Below are 25,416 nucleotides of genomic sequence, written 5' to 3'. Positions count from 1 at the left end.
ATAAATGCCAGCACTCATGTGGAGCCCATTTGTCAATATCAGAGACCCCCATCATCTGGGGACTGCTAGAGACCTTGTCAGAAGTACAGATGGTGTGGCTCAGCGAGGTCCATGAGCCCACCCCTGTTGGAAGACGTAAAGCAGAAAGGAGAAAATTATCCTCAGCTATATTTCCTTGGGTGTCTTCATTATCAGCATCCATATGTCAATATCTTATTTCTTATTCTTCTGTGTTTTCAGATCAAATACTAAATTTTTTCAGCATAGAGCAGCTTTTCATTTTGTTTGTACATTGAACAAAATCCTGGCCTTTGTTCTCCCTGTGAAACTGATTTTGACAACTGTAGATCTGAGATTTTTGGGGGGCATCTGCTGTCATTCCTGTCGTGAGGTCAACCTAATAGTCAAAGATTGAATTCCTTAGGCATAGGTTCGGAGATGGAAATTTGCCCGCAAAATTTTGTTGGGGAGTACTCATTAAAAACACTTGTGAGAACCAACAAGAACCTACTGTGTAGCACTGGGAACTCTACTCAGTATTCTGTCATAACCTATATGGGAAAAGAACCTGAAAAAGAATGAATACATGTGTATGTATAACTGAATCACCTTGCTGTATACCTGAAACTAACACAACATTGTAAGTGAACTATACTCCAATAAAATTAAAGTTAAAAAAAAAAAAAAAAACACTTGTGGGAGGAAAAGAAGGAAGCAGGTTTGGGCCGAAGGAGAAGATGGTGCAGTCATAACAAGGTCTCAATGTGCACTTCAGGGAACCCTGAAGTTGGGGTGGGCCATTAGAGTTACTCCATTTGGAGTGAAGGGGTTATGCCTTGATTCCCTGTAACAACCAGTCATTGGATGCAGGCTTCCGTGGGAAGGGAGTATTACTCCAAGCTAGGCAGCTCTCTTCAGCCAACAACTTGCCCAGAAGCTGAAAGAATAAGTCCTTTTGTGCTGAAGGGGTCTCTGGGTGGTACAGCCTAGCATCCCAACACTAGCCTTTACCAAGATGGCCTCCTTGTTTAGCAAGAGTAGCCCAACAACCAGTCCAGCAGGATTGGATTGTGGCCCGAGTCTTCATCCATAATCACCTTGCCACTCCCCTATCGTCGTGCTCCTATGTTATCTTGGTTGAATGCTGATGACAATCTAGCATTCACCCCGTTACCTGTGTGGTAATTCCCATTCTTCAAACTGAAGAAGAAACAGAAGTTGGACAGCAGCAGTGGTTAGGAATCAGGTTGAGAGAATTTGCTGCTCAAATAAAAGTAGCTTTTTCAGTATTGCAAAGTTGGGCACGTTAAAGCTCACACAGAGCGAAGGACAAATCTGAAGCTGCTGAAACAGCAGGCTTATTTTTACAAAGCCAAGGCTTTGTTACGCAGCTCACCTCCTACAAGCACCAACGCCTGCTTCTGCTTTGCGTCCAGAGTCAAACTTTTCTTTTTTCTTTCTTTTTCCTCCTTCAAACTCATGTTTACCCTCTCTGGTCAGCTGTAACAGGAAACAGTCAGAGTATAATAAATTAGGTATGAAAACAAATGAAAGTGCTTTTTTTGGTGGCTTGCTCACTGACAGGTACTGAATGGAGGTGACCGTTCCCCCCAGGGTTCTCGAGTACACAGCCACGTGCCCTAGCAGACACAGAGAAATGCTGCATGGTAAGAAGATACTGCAGTATTAAGCTACAGTTCTGACTTGCTCAGAAATGTGAGCAAGGCTCATAGCCCAGAAGGCCCCACACCCAAGCTCATTAAGAAATCAGTGTGCTTTTTCTATTTAATTTTTGAATAGCTAATACATCTGCATGGTTCAAAGAACAAAAATATAAAGAAATCTATAATATCAGTGTTTATTAAGAGGCCTCGCATTTGTGGCAGCAGGCAGCACATAGAGCAGCACTCATTTGTCATCCACGTCTTCCAGGAGCTTATGTGTTGAGAGGACAGCATGAGTTGTATTTTTTAATCTTTATTGTTTTTGTACTTACAGAAAATACCTGCTTCATGTAAAAAAAAAAAAAAAGTCAAACATTACATAAATAAATGACAGTGAAAGTAGAAGTTCTTGGTAATTCTACACCTCCGAGATAACTACTGCCAATTCCTTCAAATTTTTCTATACACATACAAGTGTGTATTTTTTTACAAAAATGGAATTACACTATAATGCTATTGTGCAGCTTTCTTCTATGTAACAGTATATTGCAGAAATTTTTTCTTTTGTTACATAGAGACTGAACTATCTTTTTAACAGTAGCATAGTAGTCCACGTGTATCTGCTACCATTTATTTATCCAATTCTATTTTGGATTTTTAAATGTCTGTCGTACTGTTCTTCAGATTGGTTTCTCCACTGCTTGTAACTGATTTACCTTGACTTAAAGCTACTCATCTCTGGAGAATGTATGAGTAGTCAGTAACAGAAGCTTCATGAGGAAAAGAGTCATCCACTAAGGTCTATAGGTTGTAGGGGATACCAGGAAGAGGGACAGACAGGTGCAATTGCCTTGAGCAGGTAACAACGAGGGCAGTGCATACGTGGGCAAGACCATCTTCCAGATTTGAGCAAATGTGAAAATAGGGGAGAAACGGGGACTGAGATGGGGTGAAGGATTTTTTAAAAAGGGAGATAAAAGCAGCTTGGAATGGAATGAATCTTGATACATGGATGGTGAGTTGTTATAGAGCAAAGGTTTTATGAAGAGAACTGACATGCTTTAGTTGAATCCAAGCTTGAAATTAATTAACAATATCATGTGGCTATTTAGAAGCCTTCGCAATGCTAGGCCGCTAAAATAACAGCCCATATCAAAGCAAGCAATAATCCACATTGGTCAAATCACATATGAATTATCAGGATCAATAAAATATTGACACATGTCCACAGGAGAGAGACAGAACAGTGATAGAACCTATTATCATGTCACGAAAGTAATTGTTGAAGGACTGGGACATTTTTAGCCTGAAGAAAAGAAAGATAATGGGAGATAGGCATATGCTGTTTTAAAAAATGTGAAGGACTGTCACATGGAAAAGGGATTAAATTTGTCTCTTTGTTCCAAAATGGTAGAATAAGACTAGCAAGTAGAGATTACAAGAATGTAGGTTTTGACTCAACAGACAAAAAACTTGTATTTTGCTAAAGGGGTGTTTTTTTTAAAGTTTAGTTTAAATATAGCAAAGATGCCCTGTGTAATTTCATTACCAGTATTATTCAGCCAACTCTTTCTTCATAAATAGAAGTAAAATTCAACCTAGTCCTTGCTGAATTTTCATAAATTCTTAATTAGTGGGATTCAAAATAATGAGGCCTCATTGTACATTTCGGAAGAAAGATTTTCAAATACTTTAATCTTTTTCTTCCTAGGTTTATTTCTTAATCTCCTGCTTTGGCCCACTGTGTGCCCTCAACTCCCACTGAAGCAGAGAGCACATTGAAAACCCACAAGAAAATGTAAATCTGAGGAATAAAATATGTGTGGTTGGTTTAAAAAGAGTAAGAATTAACATTTAAAGTGACGGTAATTTACTCTGATCTGTAATTTTGAGCTCCTGTGCTGAAATTGCTTATTTGGAAATTACCAAGTGCTTGGGTCTCATTTGTGATCTTCTTCCTGCATATACCGGGCACACAAAGGAGTCGTAATGACCGGCTGAGTCACTGCTGCCATTTCCCCGAAGCGTGTTCTCCAAATGTCAATACCATTTTCTATGGTGCAGTCAAGAAGATCCCCAATTATAACCTGCTTACACTACAGGGTGAGACTGAGGCGGTGCAGAACCTTGAATGTGTTCAAAGGGCAGCACAGTCGTCCTCCCTTCTCTATTCCAGTCGCCAAATTGTTAGGCACAGATCATTTTGGTCTTGCAAATCATCCCCGTTACCCGTTCCTATTAGTCATTACCTAAATATAAATGGAAAACAATTTAAATTCAATGGGGCAAAAGGAGCTGCTTTTGACCATATCCCAATAAAATGATGTCTATACCTGATGAAATCATACTCAGATTATGCATTCATACCAGAAGCAAAAATACAGACATGATATAACATTAGAGACATGGATACTCTAAAAGACCAGTATGTACGAAACCCTTGTGCTCTTCTGTGGTTCATACAGATATACTGTTCTTTCCAACTTCTCAAACCCTGACTCCAAAAAGGTTACCCCAAACTCAGGCATCAGATCTCTTCTCTTTCCCCTGCAGCATAGATCCAGAGTGTTAGTAGTTAATAGTTGTCTGATGTAAATTAACTAAAAAGGAACCAAGAATCTCTGATGAATTGAATTGAGAAAGGGGAAGAATTCAGGAAAACTTAATATGATGGAACTTTTTCATAATGCTGTGAACAAAGAAACAGTATGATATCTTTGTTAGAGACTGTTTTTGTCAGGTTTTCTGAGACTTAAACTGCTTGGGAGACATAATTTACCTTGTTAGATAGTCATATCCATGTAAGGATCAGTCATATTATAATGAGGTTCTATCTCTACTAAAGCTATTTCTAATTCTGAAGATTGCTGATGGGGAAGATGAAAGAAATGAGCTTCAACCTCAATAGGACAGATTGTGGCCAGAAATAAGAAAGAAGCTACTGGCATTCATTCCATAAATAGTTTGACAATGCCTGTCAAAAACAATTAGGTACTATAATTCAGCTGTGATTGCTTAAGTACAGGCTTGATAAACACCTAGCCCAGAGCCCACAAGTTGAAGAATCTTATTTCCTTTCAAACAGGATAGAGATGCCAACTGTCTGGAAGGTTAAGGCCGAGGTTATGAGTAAGCGTGCTGTCCACAATGGATAAGGTTCAAGGGCACCCAGTGGACTGTGAATAAAAACTCAGTAGAAAAAGACTTGTGGTTGCCAAGGGGGAGGGAGATTGGGGGAGGGAAGGATTGGGAATTTGGGATTAGCAGATGCAAACTATTATACACAGGATGGATAAACAACAAGGTCCTATAGTATAGCACAGGGAACTATCTTCAACATCCTGTGATAAAACACAATGGAAAAGAATATGAAAAAGAATATATATATGTATAACTGAACCACTTTGGTGTACAGAAGAAATTAACACATTCTAAATCAACTACACTTCAATAAAATTTTAAAAAAGAAAAAAACTCAGTAGAAACTTTAATATCTACAGAGAGATTTTTAAAAGAAAAAATAATCAATGTAGCTGTTTTCCCTTCTTTCAGGATTTTCTATCCTCCAAGCGATTATGGAAGCAGCAGTGCAAAACAACTGGCAAGTGACAGCAAGGTCTGTGGGAAACATAAAGGACGTCCAAGAATTCAGGCGCATCATTGAAGAAATGGACAGGAGACAGGAAAAGCGATACTTGATTGACTGCGAAGTCGAAAGGATTAACACAATTTTGGAACAGGTACGTTTGAGATTTATTCCACCCCCAGCCAACCTGTTAAATCCAACCAGAGGCAGTTCGCATATCTGCTAATAAATTAAGTAGCCAACAGACTAAACTTGCCAGCAGTTTTGATAGTCTCTCTAATCCTTTTTTTCTCCCCAGTGGCTGCAGAAAAGGAGAGAGAGAGAGAGAGAAATAAAAGAAAATCTAAGCTCTTGAAAATTGCATACCATGATTAATCTGGTAGTCTCTGCAATTTAATGCTACTTATCAGATAAACACACCCTTCCACACCTCTGTTTCATAGCTGACTATTTCAAAGTAATCCCCTTCCTTTCCCACACCTTCCTCCCAGCAAGAAACAGACAAGGGATTAGGCAGGGCAGAAGGGTAGGGTTTTTGTTTCAGGGGCCTAATTGCAAAAGTATTCACTAGGTTTGAATTTGTGGATATTTTTGTAGAATATCCCTCTGGTTTGAGAGACAAAGAGAGCAAGAAAGAGAAAATGAATGAGACTATGTGTGTATATAATTGAAGACCATTTTTAAAGTAAGATGGCATAGGAGAAAAAAATGTTTATGGTTTTTAAAATGTGACAAAAGTGAAAAAGCATCAGAATAGGGGGAAAATACAATTCAATGGGCCAAAATATATTCATTATTAATCTTGAATATTTACATTTAAGACTAAAAAATATTGGAAGACTTGTTTCACCCTAAGCCAGATGGATATTCTGTTTGGAGTAAAGAGTCAAATAGAAATGTGGTGAAAGTTTATTATTTTCCTTAGAAGTTTCAATTTGCCAGTTAATAACAAAGTACCTATGCTGCCATAAACAAAATTGTAAGGGAAACATTTCCATTCTAATTCGATCCCAGTGTACCTAGGGGCCAAAACAGCTTCAGAGAGTGAAATTATAGTGAGCAGCCATTGCCTGGGAGAGCTGTTTTATAGCAAATTAAATATTAACAATTTGTCAGATATGCCCCCATAAGAAGAGAATGCAAAAAAAAATCAGTAAGAAAAGGAAAGGGAAGGGAAAGAAAGGGAGGGGAGGGGAGAGAAGAGGAATGAGGGAGGGAGGGAGGGAAGGAGGGAGGAAAGAAGCACTGACTCTGTGTCACAAAAATACAAAGCTATCCCCTTCTTAAGAACATCATCGTCTCTAGTGAATCAACCTCATGAAAAATCTAGAGCACTAGCCTGGCTAAATCAAATTTCCCAACTAACATTCTCTTAAGCTCCCCAAATGATCCACCCCTCCCTTCCAAAGGGAAAAAAAACTGCCTTTGATTTTCTTAGATCTTGAAAGTGAAGAATCAGGTCAGTGATGCTGGTGTATGTACTACATGCCCTCTAAAATTTTATACCAAAATAGCCTTTTAGTGGGTGACCTACTTAATAGCCTAAAGCAGAGGAACATCCTCCTTGTCATACTTTGTTTTGCTTTTGTACTAGTGACTTTGACTTCTTGAACAGTTTACATTCTGATAAGTCTTTGGGGTTTTATAGGATCTTATACTGGAGTCTGGGATTTTTCAGTGTGGCGTAATAGATAAAGCAGTGGGTAGAGGTGTGAATTCGATATAGCTGTGGGATCTTGGGCACTTAGAATATCTCTGCCTCAGTTGTCTCATCTACATAATGGGAAAAATAAAATTTTCCCTTCTTCACATGATTGGTATCATTGCTTTGAAAGGCATAAAAACCTATAGAAAAAAAATCATTATTAGTAAACATTTTCAGGAAAACTAACATTATTCAAAAACCCTGTTCTCTCTTTTCATGTCTCACTTTCTATCCTCCTTTCTTCTGTATGCACATTCACAGCATCCCTCATAATACTTTCTATACAATTTTTCAGGGAACATTGTTCAAAGAAAAGTTTTAACAACATTCGAGTAAGGCTAGAGAGTTAATTTCACTTATTCTTTTCCCCTCTTTCAAAAACTTGGCATAAAACTATCTACTCATGATTGCTTTCTTTACCATTTAAGGAATTTCTACTAGGCCATTAAGTACTGTGAGGTAGGAATCATGTTTGTCTTGTTTACTGTTGTATACTCAGTGTCCAATAGAGTACCTGGCACGTAGTGTTGGATGGTAAGATGGTTGGGTGGATAAATGGATAGACGGATGACTCTTGAACAAGCACATTTCAATAAGTTCTACTGTGATTTTGCTATGCTTCCAGAAAGAGGCAAAATAATGCCTGAAGCCACAAGATGTGATTATTAAAGTACACATTTTCTCGAAGGTTTAAGATGGCAGCTCTCTGCTCAAGCTTGTTCTGATATCATGAATTTGCCAAAATTTATTTCTTTATATAAAAATAGATTTCTCATTAAATGAATTATTTAAATTAAACAAATTCAACATGATATTTCTTTAGAGTAAATATTTTTAGAAATAAATTGCTACTAAGATACAGAGATATCACTTTTTCTCATTGGTTCCCAGCCATTCTTGACAAACTTGTCATAATTCACTATACAGATTCTAGTTAGAAAGATAACATTTATACTTCAAATTGTATCAAGTCCTCCCCAGAAATGCTCCCATAAAATGACATTTCATGCCACTATTTGAGGTAAAAGAACCTGTTACACCACTACAACCCTATTCCCTTATATATGAGATTTTGGCATAAAGTAAATTCATATTGCATTCTATATCTAATGAGTGTTAATAAAAAGACCTCAGTAGGGTACAATTTTTCAAATATAAGCAGGTCTTCAGTGTATTACTATATAGCATTAACTTCCTCATTTCATGATATAAGTTCTAATTTTCCTTATGAATGTTCAACCATTTATGGGGTAAATCGAAATTATTCCAACATTTCTTTCCAAAGCTCTTTTTTTTTTTTTTATATCTCTTTCAACCTTTCAGACCACAGCAGGAAAAAAAGATTCAATTAGGTGCCTATTTGTCTTTAATATTTCTCCTTAACAGTTAATCTATAAGGAAAGTATTCCAAACTTATAGCCACAAGAATTAACACACAGAAGAACAGAGCTAGAGACAGGTGAAACCATGAAGTGTTGTCAGAACTCACAGAGAATATTCAGAAACTGCAGATCCTGAATCCAAGAATTAAGAGCACTTTCCATAGGAAGATTTAGGTGTCCTAGGAAGAACGAACCATTGACCTGACCTGATACAGCACTCCTATTACTGTATTGTGTTCATGAGGCCCTCCCACTGGTGGACAGCTGCCCTACTTCAATGACCAACCTAAACATTCACTTTTGAAAAAGTTGCCTCTCATAGAGTTATCTACCCATGATTGAATAGATCTTCCATCCCAATGGTGTCTACCTGTGGACTCCTTTTGAAGGTCAGGCCCTGTAAAATGAATGGCTTTGTTGGATGCTTAATGTCTATTTGGAGAGGCGCATAGCACAGAGCTTCAGAGCATGGCCTCTGGAGCCAATCTGCATGGATTCTGTCACTTACTAGCTGTGTGACCTAGAGCCAGCTACTTAACTATCTGAGCCTCCATTTCCTGGTTGTAAAATGGAAATGATAACTGTACCTCAGTGAGTTAATATATGCAAAGCATTCAGAAAAGTTCCTGACACATGGTGTTTACATCATGCTTTGATGCTACACAAAGTGTTTTCACACAGATTATGTCATTTGAGCCTCACTATGGAAGGCAGGCAGGGCAGATGTGTTTATCCCAAATTTATAGATGATAAATTGATGCTTAGAGACATTTAGGTGATTTGTCCAAATGTGGCTCTCTGCCCAATCTTGGTAAGTGGCAGAGCAAGGACGAAACTCAAGTCTTCTAACTCCTGTTCCAGTGCTCTTACCCCTGCACTAAACCATCTTCCTTAATTTCTAAGTCATTTGTTAAATATTTAGCCAATGCCAAACCCTAGATTAGGCCCGTTCATCGAGTTGCATCGTAGAACAATTGCAAAGCAATTGGAGAAGATCCAGAGAAGCACAGTAAAAAATGATTAAATAATTAGAAAATAGGGCCTACGAGAAAAGGCTAAATGAGTTGGAGTTGTTTAGCCTAGTGAAAGAGAGTCAAGAGGCGGTTTAATCACCATCCTCAAGTATAAAGAGTTATCATAAAGAGGGCACTGACCAACCGTTCTGCAGGCCTAAGGACAGTACCAGAGCAAATGAGCTTAAGTAGACTAGGGAGAAAGTCAGCATCAGAAAGTACTCATTACAGGGAGAGAGGAAACTAGAGGAAAGTAAAATATCACCAGCTAGGGCTATAGTGAGGCCATTCTAAATTAGTGAGAAGTCAGATCTAGAATAGTTTTAAGATTATTTTCAGGAATATACAAACATTCCAAGTTAATCCTGTGTTGATAAGTAAATATCCTTAGAGAAGACTTATTTTATTAAATAGGTAAGAATATTTCCTAATTGCCTATTCATTGGATATCAGAAAGGTTGTCTCCTTAAAGAGACAAACATCCCCCTTCAGTCTTTTTTTTTTTTTTTTTTTTAAACCATGCCACATGGCATGTGGGATTTTAGTTCCGCGGCCAGAGCCAGGGATTGAACCCGCGCCCCCTGCAATGGAAGCATGCAGTCTGAATCACTGGACCACCAGGGAAGTCCCCCCCACCACCGCCTTCAGTCTTTACCATGTTTTTATTTTTTCCACAGATAATTCAAAGATAAATCTCAGCATAGCCCCTGCTTGAATTTTTTTTTACAATAAAGATATGCTATCACAAGGTTTATTCTAGTAATTCAAGTTTGTATGAACTTTTGAAAATCAATGTACTTTAGCACAATTACAGAATAAGGGAGAAAATCTATTTGCTCATCTTAATAGATGCGGAATGAACATTTCAATCCAAAAGACAGTAAAATAAAAACTCTTTGCAAACTAGGAATAGAAAGGAACCCCCTTCATCCGATAAAGTATATCTACCAAAAGCCTACAATGAGCAGCTTTATCATTTGTTCCCCTGCTTGAATTATAACATATACAAACTTAGTGGAGTCCAAACCGATATATTTCAGTGTGCTATGCAGAAAGTGTATAGAATGTCTGATTTCCCCGAGAAGTATTTCAAGCTAAAATCACCTCCTCATGGAAAGTAGTGCTTCTTAAGGACAGAATCCTGAAGCAGGTCAATCTCTAAGGTTCCCTTCATTTGACCCTGACTGTCACTTCAAAAACAGTCACTTTAAGAAACGAAACATCCAAGTTAGTAAGTCAGGTTTCTAAAGATAGTTTAAACAAGATGAACAATATCAGGGGCCCTTGTAAAGTATGAGGCTATAACACAGAGGACACACTGCTCACTCCAAAATATGTCTAGTAATTGGGGTCACTTACAGCACTGTTGCCAATTGCTAGACCTCGGTCAAGTGAAGTAAAAATGTTAGAGGCTTATGTCCTCTCCTTGCTTCACGCTCCACTCAGCCCATAGCGGTATTGTCCGGTTCCTCTCCCCTTTTTGCTCCCACTTTGTCCCATCCCTTACTCTCAATGATCCTTGTACAACATTGAACTGACTTGTTAGTAGTCCATATGACAGTTTGAGGGTATCATCTCCTTTTCTTGGAATATTGCGTGGTATGGTTGAATAAACACAAACTTGGGAATCAAAGAGACATGACTTCAAATCCTAGCTCCCTCACCTCCCTGTTGTATGACATTGAGGAAAGTGACAATTTCTTGAGGCTCAATTTTCTCATCTTAAAAGATTATTCCACTACCTTCCTTTCATGGGATCTTCATGTGTTGTGAGGGTCAAAGTAACATGTAGAGAGTACCTGGCACAGTGCTTGGCACCCAGTAGGCACTTAATAACTGGTAATCATAGCTATTTTCTCATGAGTGGTTGGTTTTGGTGCTTATGAAAATGAGTTATTTAGGGACTGTTGCTCAAGAACAGTGTCCTCATGGATCTTCCAAGATATCAGTTGAATCTAAGGCCTTTATTGGAATATAATTGCTTTACACTCTTGTACCAGTTCTTGAGGTACACCAAAGTCAATCAGCTCTATTCATACACACATCCCCATATTCCCACCCTCCCCGTCCCAGCCCTCCAAGGCATCACCCATCATCGAGTTGATCTCCCCCTGCCGTACAGCAACTTCCCACTAGCTATCCATTCCACAGTTGGTAGTGTAAATATGTCTATGCTACTCTCTCACTTCGTCCCAGCTTCCCCTTTGCCCCCCACCCCCTCAACCCTGTGTCTTCCAGTCCATTCTCTGCATCTGCATCCTTATTCTTGTCTTGTCACTGGGTTTATCAGTACCATTTCTTTTTTCTTTTTTTTTTTTTAAGATTCCGTATATATGAGTTAGCATAGAATATTTGTTTTTCTCTTTCTGGCTTACTTCACTCTGTATGACAGACTCTAGGTCTATCCACCTCATGACATACAGCTCCATTTCATTCCTTTTTATAGCTGAGTAATATTCCGTTGTATATATATGCCACATCTTCTTTATCCATTCATCTGTTGATGGGCATTTAGGTTGCTTCCATGTCCTGGCTATTGTAAATAGTGCTGCAATGAACATTATGGTACATGTTTCTTTTTGGATTATGGTTTTCTCTGCGTGTATGCCCAGGAGTGGGATTACTGGATCATATGGTAGTTCTATTTGTAGTTTTTTAAGGAACCTCCAAACTGTTTTCCATAGTGGCTGTACCAACTTATATTCCCACCAACAGTGCAGGAGGGTTCCCTTTTTTCCATACCCTCTCCAACCAGATACTATTTTAATCCATGTGGGCGGATATGTGCCGGTTTCTATATCTCATGAGTTTCTATATCACATATCTATATGAGTTAATCTTCATGTTAGCCCTATAAGGCACATGGGAATATTATCTCCATTTAACAGATGGAGGAATTGAGACTGAGAGGTCATACCATTAATAATTGGTGGAGCCAGAGTTTGAACCCAGGGAGTCTAGCTCCAAATGCTGTTAATCACTGCACTAATCAGCCCTGCATCTGACCGAGGTTTTCAATCGGAGTGGATTCAACCAGAGGTTATAAGGGAGAAGCATCCTGGTGAAGCCTGGAGCAGCAGCTTTGTTCACCACAGGCACTGTTAAACAACAAGCATCTCACAGATATTCTCTCCACTTGATGAGGATACATATTCCATTAACCCACGGAATTGAAAATGTGTCCCTTAAACCTACCCTTTGGTGACAAAGCCATTTTTGATGAACAGGTTCATTTACTCATGGCGCCAAAATTAACTACACAAGAGTAGGAATATGTTGTGAGGGGTACTTTCTCACAGTGATATGTAAGTAGAACTAGAATTTCCATCTGTGTGCATTCATTCTCAGATAAAGAACCACAATCTTCATTATTTTACCAACAACTGCCCCAGGGGTCACCCATTTCCTCCTTCTCTTGCTAGGGAATAACTTGCACGTAACTGCCAAAGTCTGGAAGGTACAACTCCCCTTCCCTCCATGAACTCCTGGAAAAGCAAGCACAAAATAAGACTGGTTCTGGGGAAGCATAAATGCCTGTAGGATAAGTATTTGGGGTGGGTGCTCAGCTTTTCTGGGCCACTAGACTTGAGCACCCAGTATCACCATTAAACCCAGGTGAGAAGGACTACTTCCTTGAGCACCATGCTTTAGGGAGCTCTTCATATCATAAACGCAGGAACACAAAGACATTCTTTTTTCTTTTTGGTCTTGAGAACTTTTGAAAGATTAGCAGCTGGTTGAACATCATGGGGAGAAAGGAAAAGAACACATAAGCCAAACTGGGCTCCCAGATCAGAGCAAAAATTTACATGGAGTCAAGGGCAGGGCCAGTGAAGGAGAAAATGACAACTCGTGCCATAGGAAACCAGAGAAAAATGGCTAATTTTGTTGAAAATTGGCCTCCCCAACTCACTCTAAGTGAAGGGCTTTGGCAGATAAGGTTTTCCAGATATCTGCACTCCCTCCCTGTACACTACTTGAATAATGTAATTTTGGAACACATGTAGAATTACTCAGCAACCCCAAGTCAGAAAAGTGAGCCATTGGGGTGGGGAACTTACTGTCCTTGGCTTCTTGGAGAACTTGGCAGGTCCATCCCATCCCGGTTTCAGGTAGATCCAGTCTCCACCCAGGAGTTCTGAGCCCTGGGCCTGGCTTCCACCCCACCCCGCCCTACCCTGCCCTGACAGGGTGTATAAAATAGAGAATTTCATATGTGTGCCCTCAGTAAAATGAAACTCAGGAACTGAGAGATTGATTTCCCATAATCACCTAATTCACAGAACTCCGAGCCTTATCTCCTGACCATAAAGATCCGCCAAAGATCTCCTACCGTCCCTCAAGCCAGTGAACTTACTGCTTGCGCTTTAGTTGGATACCCACCCCAAACCCTCAACAGATTCCCCTGTAGCTTGCTACAGTTTGTATTTCCTGAACTGCAATTTCTCTGCTCTTTCCACCTAAACTCAATTTCTGGTTGTTTGAGCTTACCTCAGTTTATCTCTTTATTTAGGGTGACAGGTGGATACACAGACCAGGCCAAGGGATATCTTGCTTTTGGATTTTGTAACATTTAGATATATGGTATGCAGCCCTCCATTTGTACTCTTGCTGTGGGCCCCAAAAATGTTAGGGGTGAACCTGCTCCTGTCTCTCTCATGGCCTAAAAACATAAATGCCCCGTCAAAAGGTCCAGTTTATTCCTGGAGAGTAGGTTTTTCTGAATAGTCTCATTCAGCGTGAATGTAGCTCTTCCAATCACCTATCATGATATTTGCCTGGTGAAGCAGGGTTGAGGAGGGGGCTTTTGCACAGTAATGGAATCTCTTCCCAACTAGCTTAAATGCTATGGAAAGTTAATCAAGTATCTGGTAGAACTGGGATACAGAGTGATGTTCCCATCATTCTTTTGGGAGATTTTTTTTTATAATTTTATTTATTTATTATTTTTGGGGGGGTACACCAAGTTCAATCATCTGTTTTTATACACATATCCCCGTATTCCCTCCCTCCCTCGACTTCCCCCCCCACCCTCCCCGTCCCAGTCCTCTAAGGCATCTTCCATCCTCGAGTTGAACTCCCTTTGTTATACAACAACTTCCCACTGGCTATCTACTTTACAGTTGGTAGTATATATATATCTGTGCTACTTATCCTACTTCTGTGTCTCAGGGGGCTGTATAAGCTACTCCAGAGAATCTTCCTGATACTCTCACATTTTTTGTTTTATTCCATAGGTACTCCCTTTTACCCTATCCAAAGTCACAAAAAGAAGATGGTCAGGGGACATGGTTAGGATAAATTATAGGTCTGAAGGGGCAGCAATAGGAAGTAAGTTACTCAAGTTTTTCCTACTTCTTTCTATGCCCACTGCCACAACCCACCCTATGTCTGGTCAAATCCTTTTCAACACTAGAGGTTGTCTAAGAAAGATTCTCTATCCTTAGCATTCCAAAGTTCTTCTGGAGACCTGTTTTCAGAGGCATGGTTAGAAGCTGAGACTTAAACATTCTTCCACCACCACATAGTAGTGGTTCTATACTTCACACTAAGGTCTATGTCCTCCATGATATTCACATTGTATGGTGGGCTGAGTACTAGATGGGAGACAGTACAGCTACACTGGAGACCCCTTGAACCAAAGCAGGATGCCATTTATTTACTAGCCTGTGTCTACAGGTGGACTGAATGAGAAGTCTTTCAGAATCTTCAAGAGACAAAGATAGGTAAGGGATTTGGCAGGTGTTACTTACCCGGATTTTAAAGGGCAATCTGAGGACATATCCCCATGATAGAGAAACAAGAGGCCACACAGAATAGGACCTCTGGAGTAGATAAAATTGCTTAGCTACCTAAGAAATCACTGCATAATCAAGAGACAACTCATGGAAAAGAAGGAAGGCAAAAGTATCAGACCTCTAGAATAGGTATTATAATTTACAAGGAAAATTTCCCAGACAGGGGCCAGTCAACTGTTCTGAGATTAACATCACACAAGGGCTGATATTCAGAGTACTATACTAAGCACTATTGAAAGAAACAAAATTTCTCTTTCTTTTTCTTTCTTTGTTTCTTTTCTTTCTTTCTTTCTTTCTTTCCTTTTTAAAATTTGTAATAGCACCTAGCAATGTGAATCAAGTTAGAGAACATTTCAGCAAATGTAAAATAATTTAATAAAGTCTAGGTACATATATGTTGTAGAATAAATGGAATTAGAAAAGCCTGCAGCACTTATTTTAGTATATGAGTAAACTAACCATAAACTGTGAGGTCAAAGTGTGTCTAAGACCTATGCCTCTCCATCTTCTTCTCCCAGGCACATGTTAAGGCCCATATGTAAAAAAGGAGATCCTATCCATCCCTCTTAGCTTTCCCTGCTCCCCAGTCTCCTAATGGGCATGCTTCCGGACATAGATGAATACACAGCCAGGCATACCCATCGGCCTTCCTTCGTCTCTTACTGTATATTACTAGATGGACCCTTTCCTTCCCCACCTCCAACCATTCCAGGTTTCTCTCTATAAATTGGCTGCCTCATTCATCCTTTTCAGGGACCCTTTTTGTTACCTCACCCATCATGGTGTCCAGTGGTCTCTATTTCTTAACCTAATGACATGGTGATTTAATCCTATTACTTAACATGTCTCAGACTACCCTAATAAATATTTTGAAGCAAAACTGCACCCTAAAATTGCAGAACCATGTCCCAAAAGCAAAACCTATGCTTGGATTTCTTAAAGATGCTCACTGCAGTTGTGGTTTCTCTGAAGTCCAGCCTACCGTTCTCCAGACCCGAAGTGCATAGGACCCTGTACTTGCAGTAAAAACCTTCAACATGTTAGGTGATTAACACTCACTGGCAGCCTTAAATAAACTTGTTCCCTAAAATGCAAAGATATTTATCCTAAGAGTTAGTAGCAGACATCAGTATTCTATATTTAGAGATTTTAATCTTCGGCTTATTAAAAAAGATGGTCTGATTCTCTGGTCATACTTCACACTAGACTGGCTAGACTGGCTTCGTGAATATTTAGAAGCAAATCCCCTCTGGGAAAATAAAGAGAAAAAACTCATTCAAGATCATTACTTTGAAACAGCAAGACTCTTGTTTATTTCAGATGATAGAAGCTTTGGTCTCAGAAAGGAAATGCTCCTTTTCAACCAACAGTTCCCTCCCCCTCCCCCATTTTTAAAAATTGATACCTCATTATTTGCTTGATTATTTCCTATGAGGTTTGAAGGTTTTACTCCAAAAAATAAATACAAATTCAAATTAATTTTCATTAGGGAACCTCATGAGAGTCCTTGAGATGACTGGAAACATCCTGGAGTTTGATAAAGCAGAGTACAGAAGCCTTGAGGCAGGAGACTTAGGTTCTAGCCCCAAGCTATATGACTCTAAAAAGTTGCCTTTATCACTCTGTGCCTCCATTTCCTAAACTGTGAAATGAATGTATTGAATATGATGGTCCTGTCCGGTTCCAACAGGCTATGATGCCCAGGGCTGTGAAAAACTATTCAAGAACTATTGATTGATTCCTGACCCATTTTACCTTACACAGTGCTAGATATGGTGGGAGCGGGGAAAGGACAGGTCTTCCATGCTACAGTAGTAGGGGCAATAAGGCAACGCAATGATTCTGCAAGGCAGAGTATGATAAGTATCTAAAAATGTGTGAATCAACTTTCCTGCTTTCTCAGATTTTCAGGCTAGTGACCATCATTGAATGTTTCTTTGCTGACTGAGAATCTTGCAAGCCTCAACATCAGTGAGCTTTGCTTAGACTTGGAGACACAGATGAAGGGGGAGATAGAGATGATATGTTCCAAGGCCAGGACACAGCCTGGAGTTTATCATTTACCTCTATCCTTAGAGTACAGAACAACAAATGTCCCCATTAATAGGAGTTTCTGGCTGATCAAAGTTTTGCCACATATGTATATATAAATATTACATCAGTCCTTATAATATCTGGAAAATGCCTAGGGAAAATTACTATTAATTAAGAATTTCGGGCAGTTGGATTCTGATTAACTGAGGTTTGTTTGTTCATCACCAGCCTATCATAATTTCCTCATTGTATCCATATCTATTGTTACTCCTGCTCGGATGCCCTTTGCACATAGAAAAGTATAGTAGATTGCAGGAAAGATTTATTAAATCAAAAGACCTTCTCTCCCACCTATTAACATCAACATTTTAGGATCAAGGCTGGTACCTTATTCTAAAATTATAAAAATATTAACCAATTTCAATGGAAAAATAAAATACAAATACCCTCCTTTGTTTTGAGTTAATCCCATCACTTAAATCAAGTGAGACCTTACATCCATTCTTTAAAAAAAATACAAAGAAAGGAAACATTAACCATAGATAACTGTTTTATCCCTCCACAGGCAATGAGTATGTTTCTAATTGGCACAGGAGGAAAACACCCTGACACCTGTTCCTTTGTATGGCTGACCCTGTGAATGCCCCAGTTAAGCCTTTGCAGGCACCGAGAGGTTGACAAGGTCCTATGGGTTAGAATTACTGGCTTGTAAACATTAATGAATTTTTTAGAGTCATCATCCAGCTTTATTAGGAAAATTTCCCAGATTAAGAGCAGCAAAAATACAGCAATTAGAAGGTTCATCACACAGCTGCACGATTACAGGAGTCTTGTCCTAGATTCTAACAGATGCTGTAACAAACAGTTTCATAAGGGCTGCGAGAACCACAGTTTACAACAGCAACACAAAAGCTATTTATTGTTCAAGCTCACATTGCCACAGGACCCTTATATTTTAAATAATTCAGACCTCTAGACTCTCTTACAGAGACATCAAGTCAATGCAAAGTAAGTGCAGTAACAAAATAAATAAATAAAACAAAATGTGCAGACTCAAGTTCTTTACTGCACCAACACTGAAAGGCAAAGGCCATTGACTGATCCATGCCAAGGTCTGGATTTTTTGTTTGTTTGTTTTTGTTTTTTTAGTTCTTTATTGGAATATAATTGCTTTACACTGTTGTGCCAGTTTTTGCTGGACAACAAAGTGAATCAGCTGTATTTATACATATACCTCCATATCCCCTCCCTCCTGCGACTCCTTCCCACCTTCCCTATCCCAGCCCTCTAAGTCATCACCCATCATCGAGTTGATCTCCCTATGTTACGCAGCAGCTTCCCACTAGCTATCTATTTTACATTTGGTAATGTATATATGTCAACGCTACCCTCTCACTTCATCCCAGCTTCCCCATCACCCCCTACCCTGTGTCCTCAAGTCCGTTCTCTACATTTGCATCTTTATTCTTGCCATGTCACTGGGTTCATCAGTACCATATTTTTTAGATTCTATATATATGAGTTAGCATATGGTATTTGTTTTTCTCTTTCTGGCTTACTTCGCTCTGTATGACAGACTCTAGGTCCATCCAAGTTCTGGACTTTGATGAGACTGAGTGTGGGAAAGAGCCCTCGATCAGTTTGATGCCATTGTTACCAACCACCCACCTGGACCTTGCAGTCAAATGAATCCCACCCTTGTTGGGGCAGCTTTCCTTCCACCCAGATTTGACAGGGTCAAACTTGTCTCTGCCCAAAGATTATAACAAATTGACAAGTCAGGGGCACAATTCAATGGGCCAGGGCTTGGGGAGACTGGTGACAATTAGTGTCATGTCACTAGAGGTAGAGCTAGAGAGGAAGGGATTAATAACTGGACACCACTATTCTCTCTCCAACCTTTTAAAATACATATATAACTACCAAGCAGCCTCCCAGATGTACATACACAACCAACACCCTACTCTGGAAAAGAATAGCAATTGACAAATATCTTCTGAAGTCATCTAGCACTATAGCCCAAAGACCAGAAAGCTGGCTGAGTTCTGTTTCAAGATCCCTGTGTGACCTTGCAACAGCCACTTCACCTTTCACCATCTTAGCCATAAAATAGAAAAATCCTTCCCTGCCATACCAGAATGACGTTAAGATGAATCAGACAATTTCTCTAAGGTATTCTAAGAGTCTCTGGAGAGGGCAAGTCCACAAATGTCAAGCATTATAATTAGAGTCACTGCACCTCATTTCTTGAGGAGAAAATGAATAAAGAAAGGAATGTGTGGTCCACTGAGCCTGAGAACTCAAAGAGCATGTAAGCTTCTATAATCTGAGGCAGGTCTCAAGAGAGGGAGACTGGCATTGTGGAGTCAGAGAAGAGTTTGGTGGTTAGGACATGCTCCCCAGATATTTGAAGTCTTCACATTTGCATCTGACAGTGTGCTGTTACTTTACTATGATCATCTTAAAAGTTTGGATTTGTGAACGTTACCAAGAGAGTGGCAAGTGCTTTGATTACGGTTTTGTGGGCCAAACAGGACTGTCCTGCCATAGTGGGGTTAACTGGTCATAAACAAGGGTTCTGTATTCAAACTTCTGTGCTTTAACTTAAATTGTTTCTATGCTTTTCATTGTCCCGACAGTGGAAATTTTGGCTCTAGCTATAACTGGATCATTATTGAGGACAGAGGCAGGAAGCGTGCGGTGTCTTTCAGAGCTCAGCATTGGCAGAAAGTGTGCCCACCCATCTAAAGAACAGGGACACAGAAAAGGGAAAACTGGGTGAACTGATTTGGAACAATGCTATCTAAAAGATACACACACACACACACACACCACACACACACACTTGCAGAGGTAAATAAGAGGGCAGAACCAAATGGAGTGAAATCTCAGTAATGCTGGATCTTAGATTAAGAAATGAGGACCCAGGGACCCTGAAGCAATAGGCTAGGCAGTCTAAGAAGGTACTAGAGAAAGCCTCTTAATGGCCATTCTTAAGTGCCTTTCCATCATTACTATCTCTTAACAGCTCTGAGAGCTATTTTCACTTCTCTTGACCTATTTCAAACTACTGCCTGTGCTTAACTTGAGAACCTCCTACTCAATAAATTGCTTCTCCTCCCTCTTCCCTGGCCAATAGAAAATCAATTGTTGCTTGACAGACTGCTGTGTTGCCGTTTTCTCAAAGGCACAAAGGAAAGAAACACACCTTATATGTACACACATTAACTTAATTTCAGTCTCATCCACTCAAGCGCAGCGCAATCCTTCAAACTCTGACCCTAGCCTATTCGCTACTTGGTGTCCACGGCAACCACCACCAAGCCGCTCAGAGAGAGTTGCGAAGAGTGGCGGGAAGTGCGTCTCCCAACAGAGCCATTAGCTCCATCTATAACAGGTGGCAGCAGACCCATCCCTGAATCCTCAGGCATTTGCTTTCATTAGGGAGGGGTAATGTTGTTCATGGCTCCTCCCCAAAAGAGTTATGGGCTGCTTCTCACACCCAACCTGTTAACGATAAGGCACCAATTGCAAAATATTGAAACTGAGTAGGAGGGCAGTTTTGGCCCGAGACAGCGTCCCAGTAGTATTCTTTCCCAGAGTCCACTGCAGCCTCCACCACACACCTTGCTTGCTGAACTACAGCCAGTAATCTCAACACCCCATAAAACAATAATATGAAATTCTAGCCACTTTCTTTTACGGTCCCTACCACTCAGTGACCTGCAACTCATTCTCTTCACTTTCTTAACTCATGTCAAAAATGCATGCAAGGACCCGGGGTGGGGAGAGGCGAAGGGGAAGCTGGGACGAAGTGAGAGAGTAGCGTTGACATATCTACACTACCACATGTAAAATAGCTAGTGGGAAGCTGCTGCATAACACAGGGAGATCAACTCGATGATGGGTGATGACTTAGAGGGCTGGGATAGGGAGGGTGGGAGGGAGTCGCGGGAGGGAGGGGATATGGGGATATATGTATAAATACAGCCGATTCATTTTGGTGTACAGCAAAAACTGGCACAACAGTGTAAAGCAATTATATTCCAATAAAGAGCTTAAAAAAAAAAAGAAATGGCCAAGGATAAAATAAGGAACACATGAAAAAAAGAAAAAGAATGCATGCATAAGATGACTGAGTAAAAGTATCTGTCCTCAGACAGCTCATGATTTTGTCAGGAGGTCAAAATAATGTAAAATTAATATGAAAAATCTAACAAGCAAAAAACCCCTGAATTCCTAGATGGAACAGATTGGTGGCTGCCAGAATGGGGGTGGGAGTCTGGCAAAATGGATAAAAGTGGTCAAAAACTACAAACTTCCAGTTAGACAATAAATACATCTGGGGATGTAATATACAGCGTGGTGACTATAGTTAACAACACAGTATTGTATATTTGAAAGTTGCTAACAGGGTAGATCTTAAAGGCTGTCATCACAAAAAAAATAAATAAATTTGTAACTGGGTGGTGATGGATGTTAAAAAAAAGAATGCATGCATGATAATCTCACCATCAAACTATATTCTTAAAGAAAAAGAGCAATATTAATAATGGTCCAGGTACTGGAGGATTTATGAGCCAAGAGAAAATGGTATGGTTTCTCCAAATATAGAGAAAGCTGTTCAGTGTTCAGACTGTTTCCATGAGTTCCATATTATTGGCTTTGCTCAGAGAGCTTAGCTAAAAAGTTGTCAGATGGAGATGAATTTCCCTTTACCATACTCCAAAGGAAGATGGGGATGGTTTCATTCGCAATTTCAATGCAACAGAACCCAACACATGTAATAAAGACTTTTTTCTTGCATAAAGAGGACTAGTTCAGACTCGTTTCTCTGTGGCAACTGGAAAGGACACTCCAGTGTCCTCTTTGTAACATCTACGTAAATAATAATATTTGAAGTGGCAGAAACAAGTGAATGGTTTTATCTTCCTAACTGCATGAAAAAAGGAAACAGAAGGCTCTTTTGCACAATCCTTTCCAGTGGATCTGCTGAAATGTAGAGATGGATTCAAGCTGTCCTTGAAAGCAAGGTATTCCTATTCATGCTACCTGTGTCTGTTTTCCTGGATAAGAACTAGTAATAAGTTTAAAGAAAAAGTGAAAAACAAATAAGACATTGTTCCAGCCCTCAAGGAGCTGGGTTAGTAGAGAAGCAGTCAAGTAAACAGATGATGATGGTCTAAGTGCAGTGACAGTGGCGGGGAACACAGATCCTAACGGGAATGCATAGGAAACATGCCTGACTCAGCCTGACTCGGAGCTCAGGGAGGCTTTCTCCTGATGATTTTTAAATTAAATTTATTTATTTATTTATTTATTGGCTGCATTGGGTCTTTGTTGCTGTGCATGGGCTTTCTCTAGTTGCAGTGAGCGGGGGCTACTCTTCGTTGTGGTGCGTGGGCTTCTCATTGCGGTGGCTTCTCTTGCTGTGGAGCATGGGCTCTAGGCTCACGGGCTTCAGTAGTTGTGCTGCACCAGCTCAGTAGTTGTGGCTCGTGAGTGCTAGAGCACAGGCTCAGGAGTTGTGGTGCACAGGCTTAGTTGCTCCACGGCATGTGGGATCTTCCCCAACCAGGGATCGAACCTATGTCCCCTGCATTGGCACAAGGATTCTTAACCACTGCGCCACCAGGGAAGTCCCATGTCTTGTGGAACTGAGTCTTCAAGGGCCAATAGTTCATCTGGTTTGGTGGAAGGGGGTGGAAATTTATATTTGCATAAGTATGACAAGCTCACTTGTCAGAGTGAATGCTAATAAGCGGTGCCAAAGAACACAGATTTAAACCCAGATCTGATTCCAGTGTCCATCTTCCTTGTGTGACACCACCCAAGACTATGCCAATATAGGGACCAAATAGATATCTACATATGGGTTCCCCTGAAAAGGCCACCTGCCTTCTCACCCCCACCCCACTTCCCACCCGACTGCCTGGAATTAGTGTTTAGGTTAAGAGTCTATTTGTAAGAAAACATACTACACCAGAAAGATAACATTTGAAGTTAATATAAATTCTCATCCTTTTTCCTTGTATTTGGAGGCTTCTTCTTTTTCATCATCCACAAACATTGATTGAACACCTGTCTACAGGGCACCGCGCCGAATGATGTTCACACTAATGAGTTTGAACTGGGGCCCTGCCCTCAAGGACTTAGAGTCCAATTGGGATGGCAGGACCCATGCCTAGTTTGGGTAAATAATTAGTAGTCTGAGGGAAGGATGAGAGGTAGGAACAACATAGGGATTCACAGGAGGGAGTGATCACCAGACAACCAAACTAGAATATAGGCTTCATGTGGGCAGGGTGCTTGTGTTCTGTTCACTGCCGTATGCCCAGCACCTAAAACAGTTTGCAACCTAGTAAGAGCTCAATAAATATTTGTGGAATTAAATAAATAGCTTCTCGACATTTTTCAGGTGGAAAAAAGTCCTGACGCTTATCACTTGGAGAATAATTCCCAGTCCTGGGTGCACTGCATATTGTGGCTTTTACTCATGGTGCACCACACAAACTCCCCAGGGAGACTTGTAGAAACGACCACTCAGCCTATAGCTTAAACCTCTGAAAAATCCTTGCAAAGCTGTGCCCTCTGCAGCTTCCTACCACGGATGGTGTTTCCCAGTGATGAAGGGTAATGTGGAACCAGGGCTTTTTGTTTCTTTATTTCTTCAGTATGAACTCAAGCTCTTTTCAGCAAAGGGCACAGCCCTTTGATAGCAATGCAATTCTGGGAGACACAACTCCATTATTTGCTTGGCTCGTCTAACAAGGCAAAACGCATATTCTGATTTAAAAGCAAGCTCCTTCAATGAGTTTTGCTTAGGCTTAAAGGGTAAACAGTTGTGATTATTGTCAGTAAGTATAGGTTGTAAATCTCTGTCTTAGATGCTTACATTCCATTAAGGGGGGATTCAAATGGGCATCACAATACAATTCCCTTTAAAAAGTGGAATCCAGAAAGAAAAGCAGCTTCAAAAGCAGTCATTTGTGCATCCCCAAATAGTCAAGTTCTTGCTCTTCCAAGGCTTTGTACAGGGTTATGATTTTTTCACTTTTTTATCTTTATCACTGTACAAATTCTTATTCCTTTTGGCTTCCAGAGCTTGGGAAGAAATGGGTAATTAGAATGTATCAGAACAGTGAAGGGAAACCAAGCATTCACATAGAAAAAATAAGTGAAGATAAAGCCATCCTGCTCTCACTGTGGCTTACACTAACCTCGTGGTACCACAGTGCTGTGTTAGCATGTAATTTCAAGTCAAAGATTTATATTAACATGAATGGAGAAGGATCCGATTTTGTAATAAAAAATGCTAAATGTGTGTGCTCTCTGACTTCTTCCAAAAGCCCACAAAGCCAACATCCTTTTCAGCTCTGCGGACGCACCTCCTAAGAAATTAGAACATCACGTACCACCACACAGATACGGTGCTGAACACACTGCCCGCTGTGATCCCTTCACCTCTCAAGGGGTGTAGTTCAGAAGGTAGCTGGTTTATGGCAGAGTAGAAGGGAAAAATAAAACGAGGAGCACAGCTAGAGTAGCCCTATACTCTAAAATCAAAAGTCTTTGATTAGGAAACTTTCCTGGATTAAAGCAAGAATGAATACTGCCCTGTAGAGCTTTACATATTTTTTTCAAAGCAGTTTTGCGAAGTATCTCCTTCCATTCTCTGAGGTTGGTAGGGTTAGTAGTGTTTTCTCTGTTACGTAGATGAGAAACAGACATAAGAAGGTTAAATAACTTGCCTGCGATCACATGGTTAAGAGTGCTGAATTCTAATTCTTGTTTCCAAAACAGCTACACCCATTTTACGTCCAGGAGGACTCATTTGGAAAACAGCAATGGAAGTCTTGCTACACCATGTTAACTACACCCTGCCCCAGTCGCTTTCCCTGCTTTTGAAAGATATAACAAATAACCTTTACTTTGGGCTTGAGCATTTCTCTTTCCCCCTTCCTCATTCTGTTTCCTGAAAGAACAATTAAAATCCATCTGGGACTAATTATAGCGATTCTTGAATTTGAACTTGCAGCCATTACCCAATTGAGGTCACTTATTTTAAATTAACTTGCCTGGTCAGAACACAGGTTCGGTTATCTTCAGAGCCCAGTGCAGAGAGGCACCAGCTCACTCAGACTTTTAATTAACTAGCTCAATACCCCGCACTGTGACAAACTGCCTATGGTTTGATGGAGTCATTCATTTGCATGCAGACAAGGATCAAAATG

At 40.1% G+C, this 25,416-nt stretch overlaps 1 protein-coding gene across 1 annotated transcript in view; it reads left to right on the top strand.

Moving 5' to 3' along the window:
* The window catches only part of GRIA3 (glutamate ionotropic receptor AMPA type subunit 3), a 284,919-nt gene that overhangs the window by 130,970 nt on the left and 128,533 nt on the right, over window positions 1–25,416 (top strand). Inside the window, exon 4 of the mRNA XM_057718466.1 lies at window positions 5,217–5,404. Coding sequence (XP_057574449.1) covers window positions 5,217–5,404 — 188 coding nt within the window. The remainder of the gene's footprint in view (window positions 1–5,216; window positions 5,405–25,416) is intronic.

This window comes from Hippopotamus amphibius, chromosome X (assembly GCF_030028045.1).
Source record: "Hippopotamus amphibius kiboko isolate mHipAmp2 chromosome X, mHipAmp2.hap2, whole genome shotgun sequence".
In the NCBI taxonomy this organism is placed as follows: Eukaryota; Metazoa; Chordata; class Mammalia; order Artiodactyla; family Hippopotamidae; genus Hippopotamus; species Hippopotamus amphibius.
This window is presented reverse-complemented; position numbering and strand designations above follow the sequence as displayed.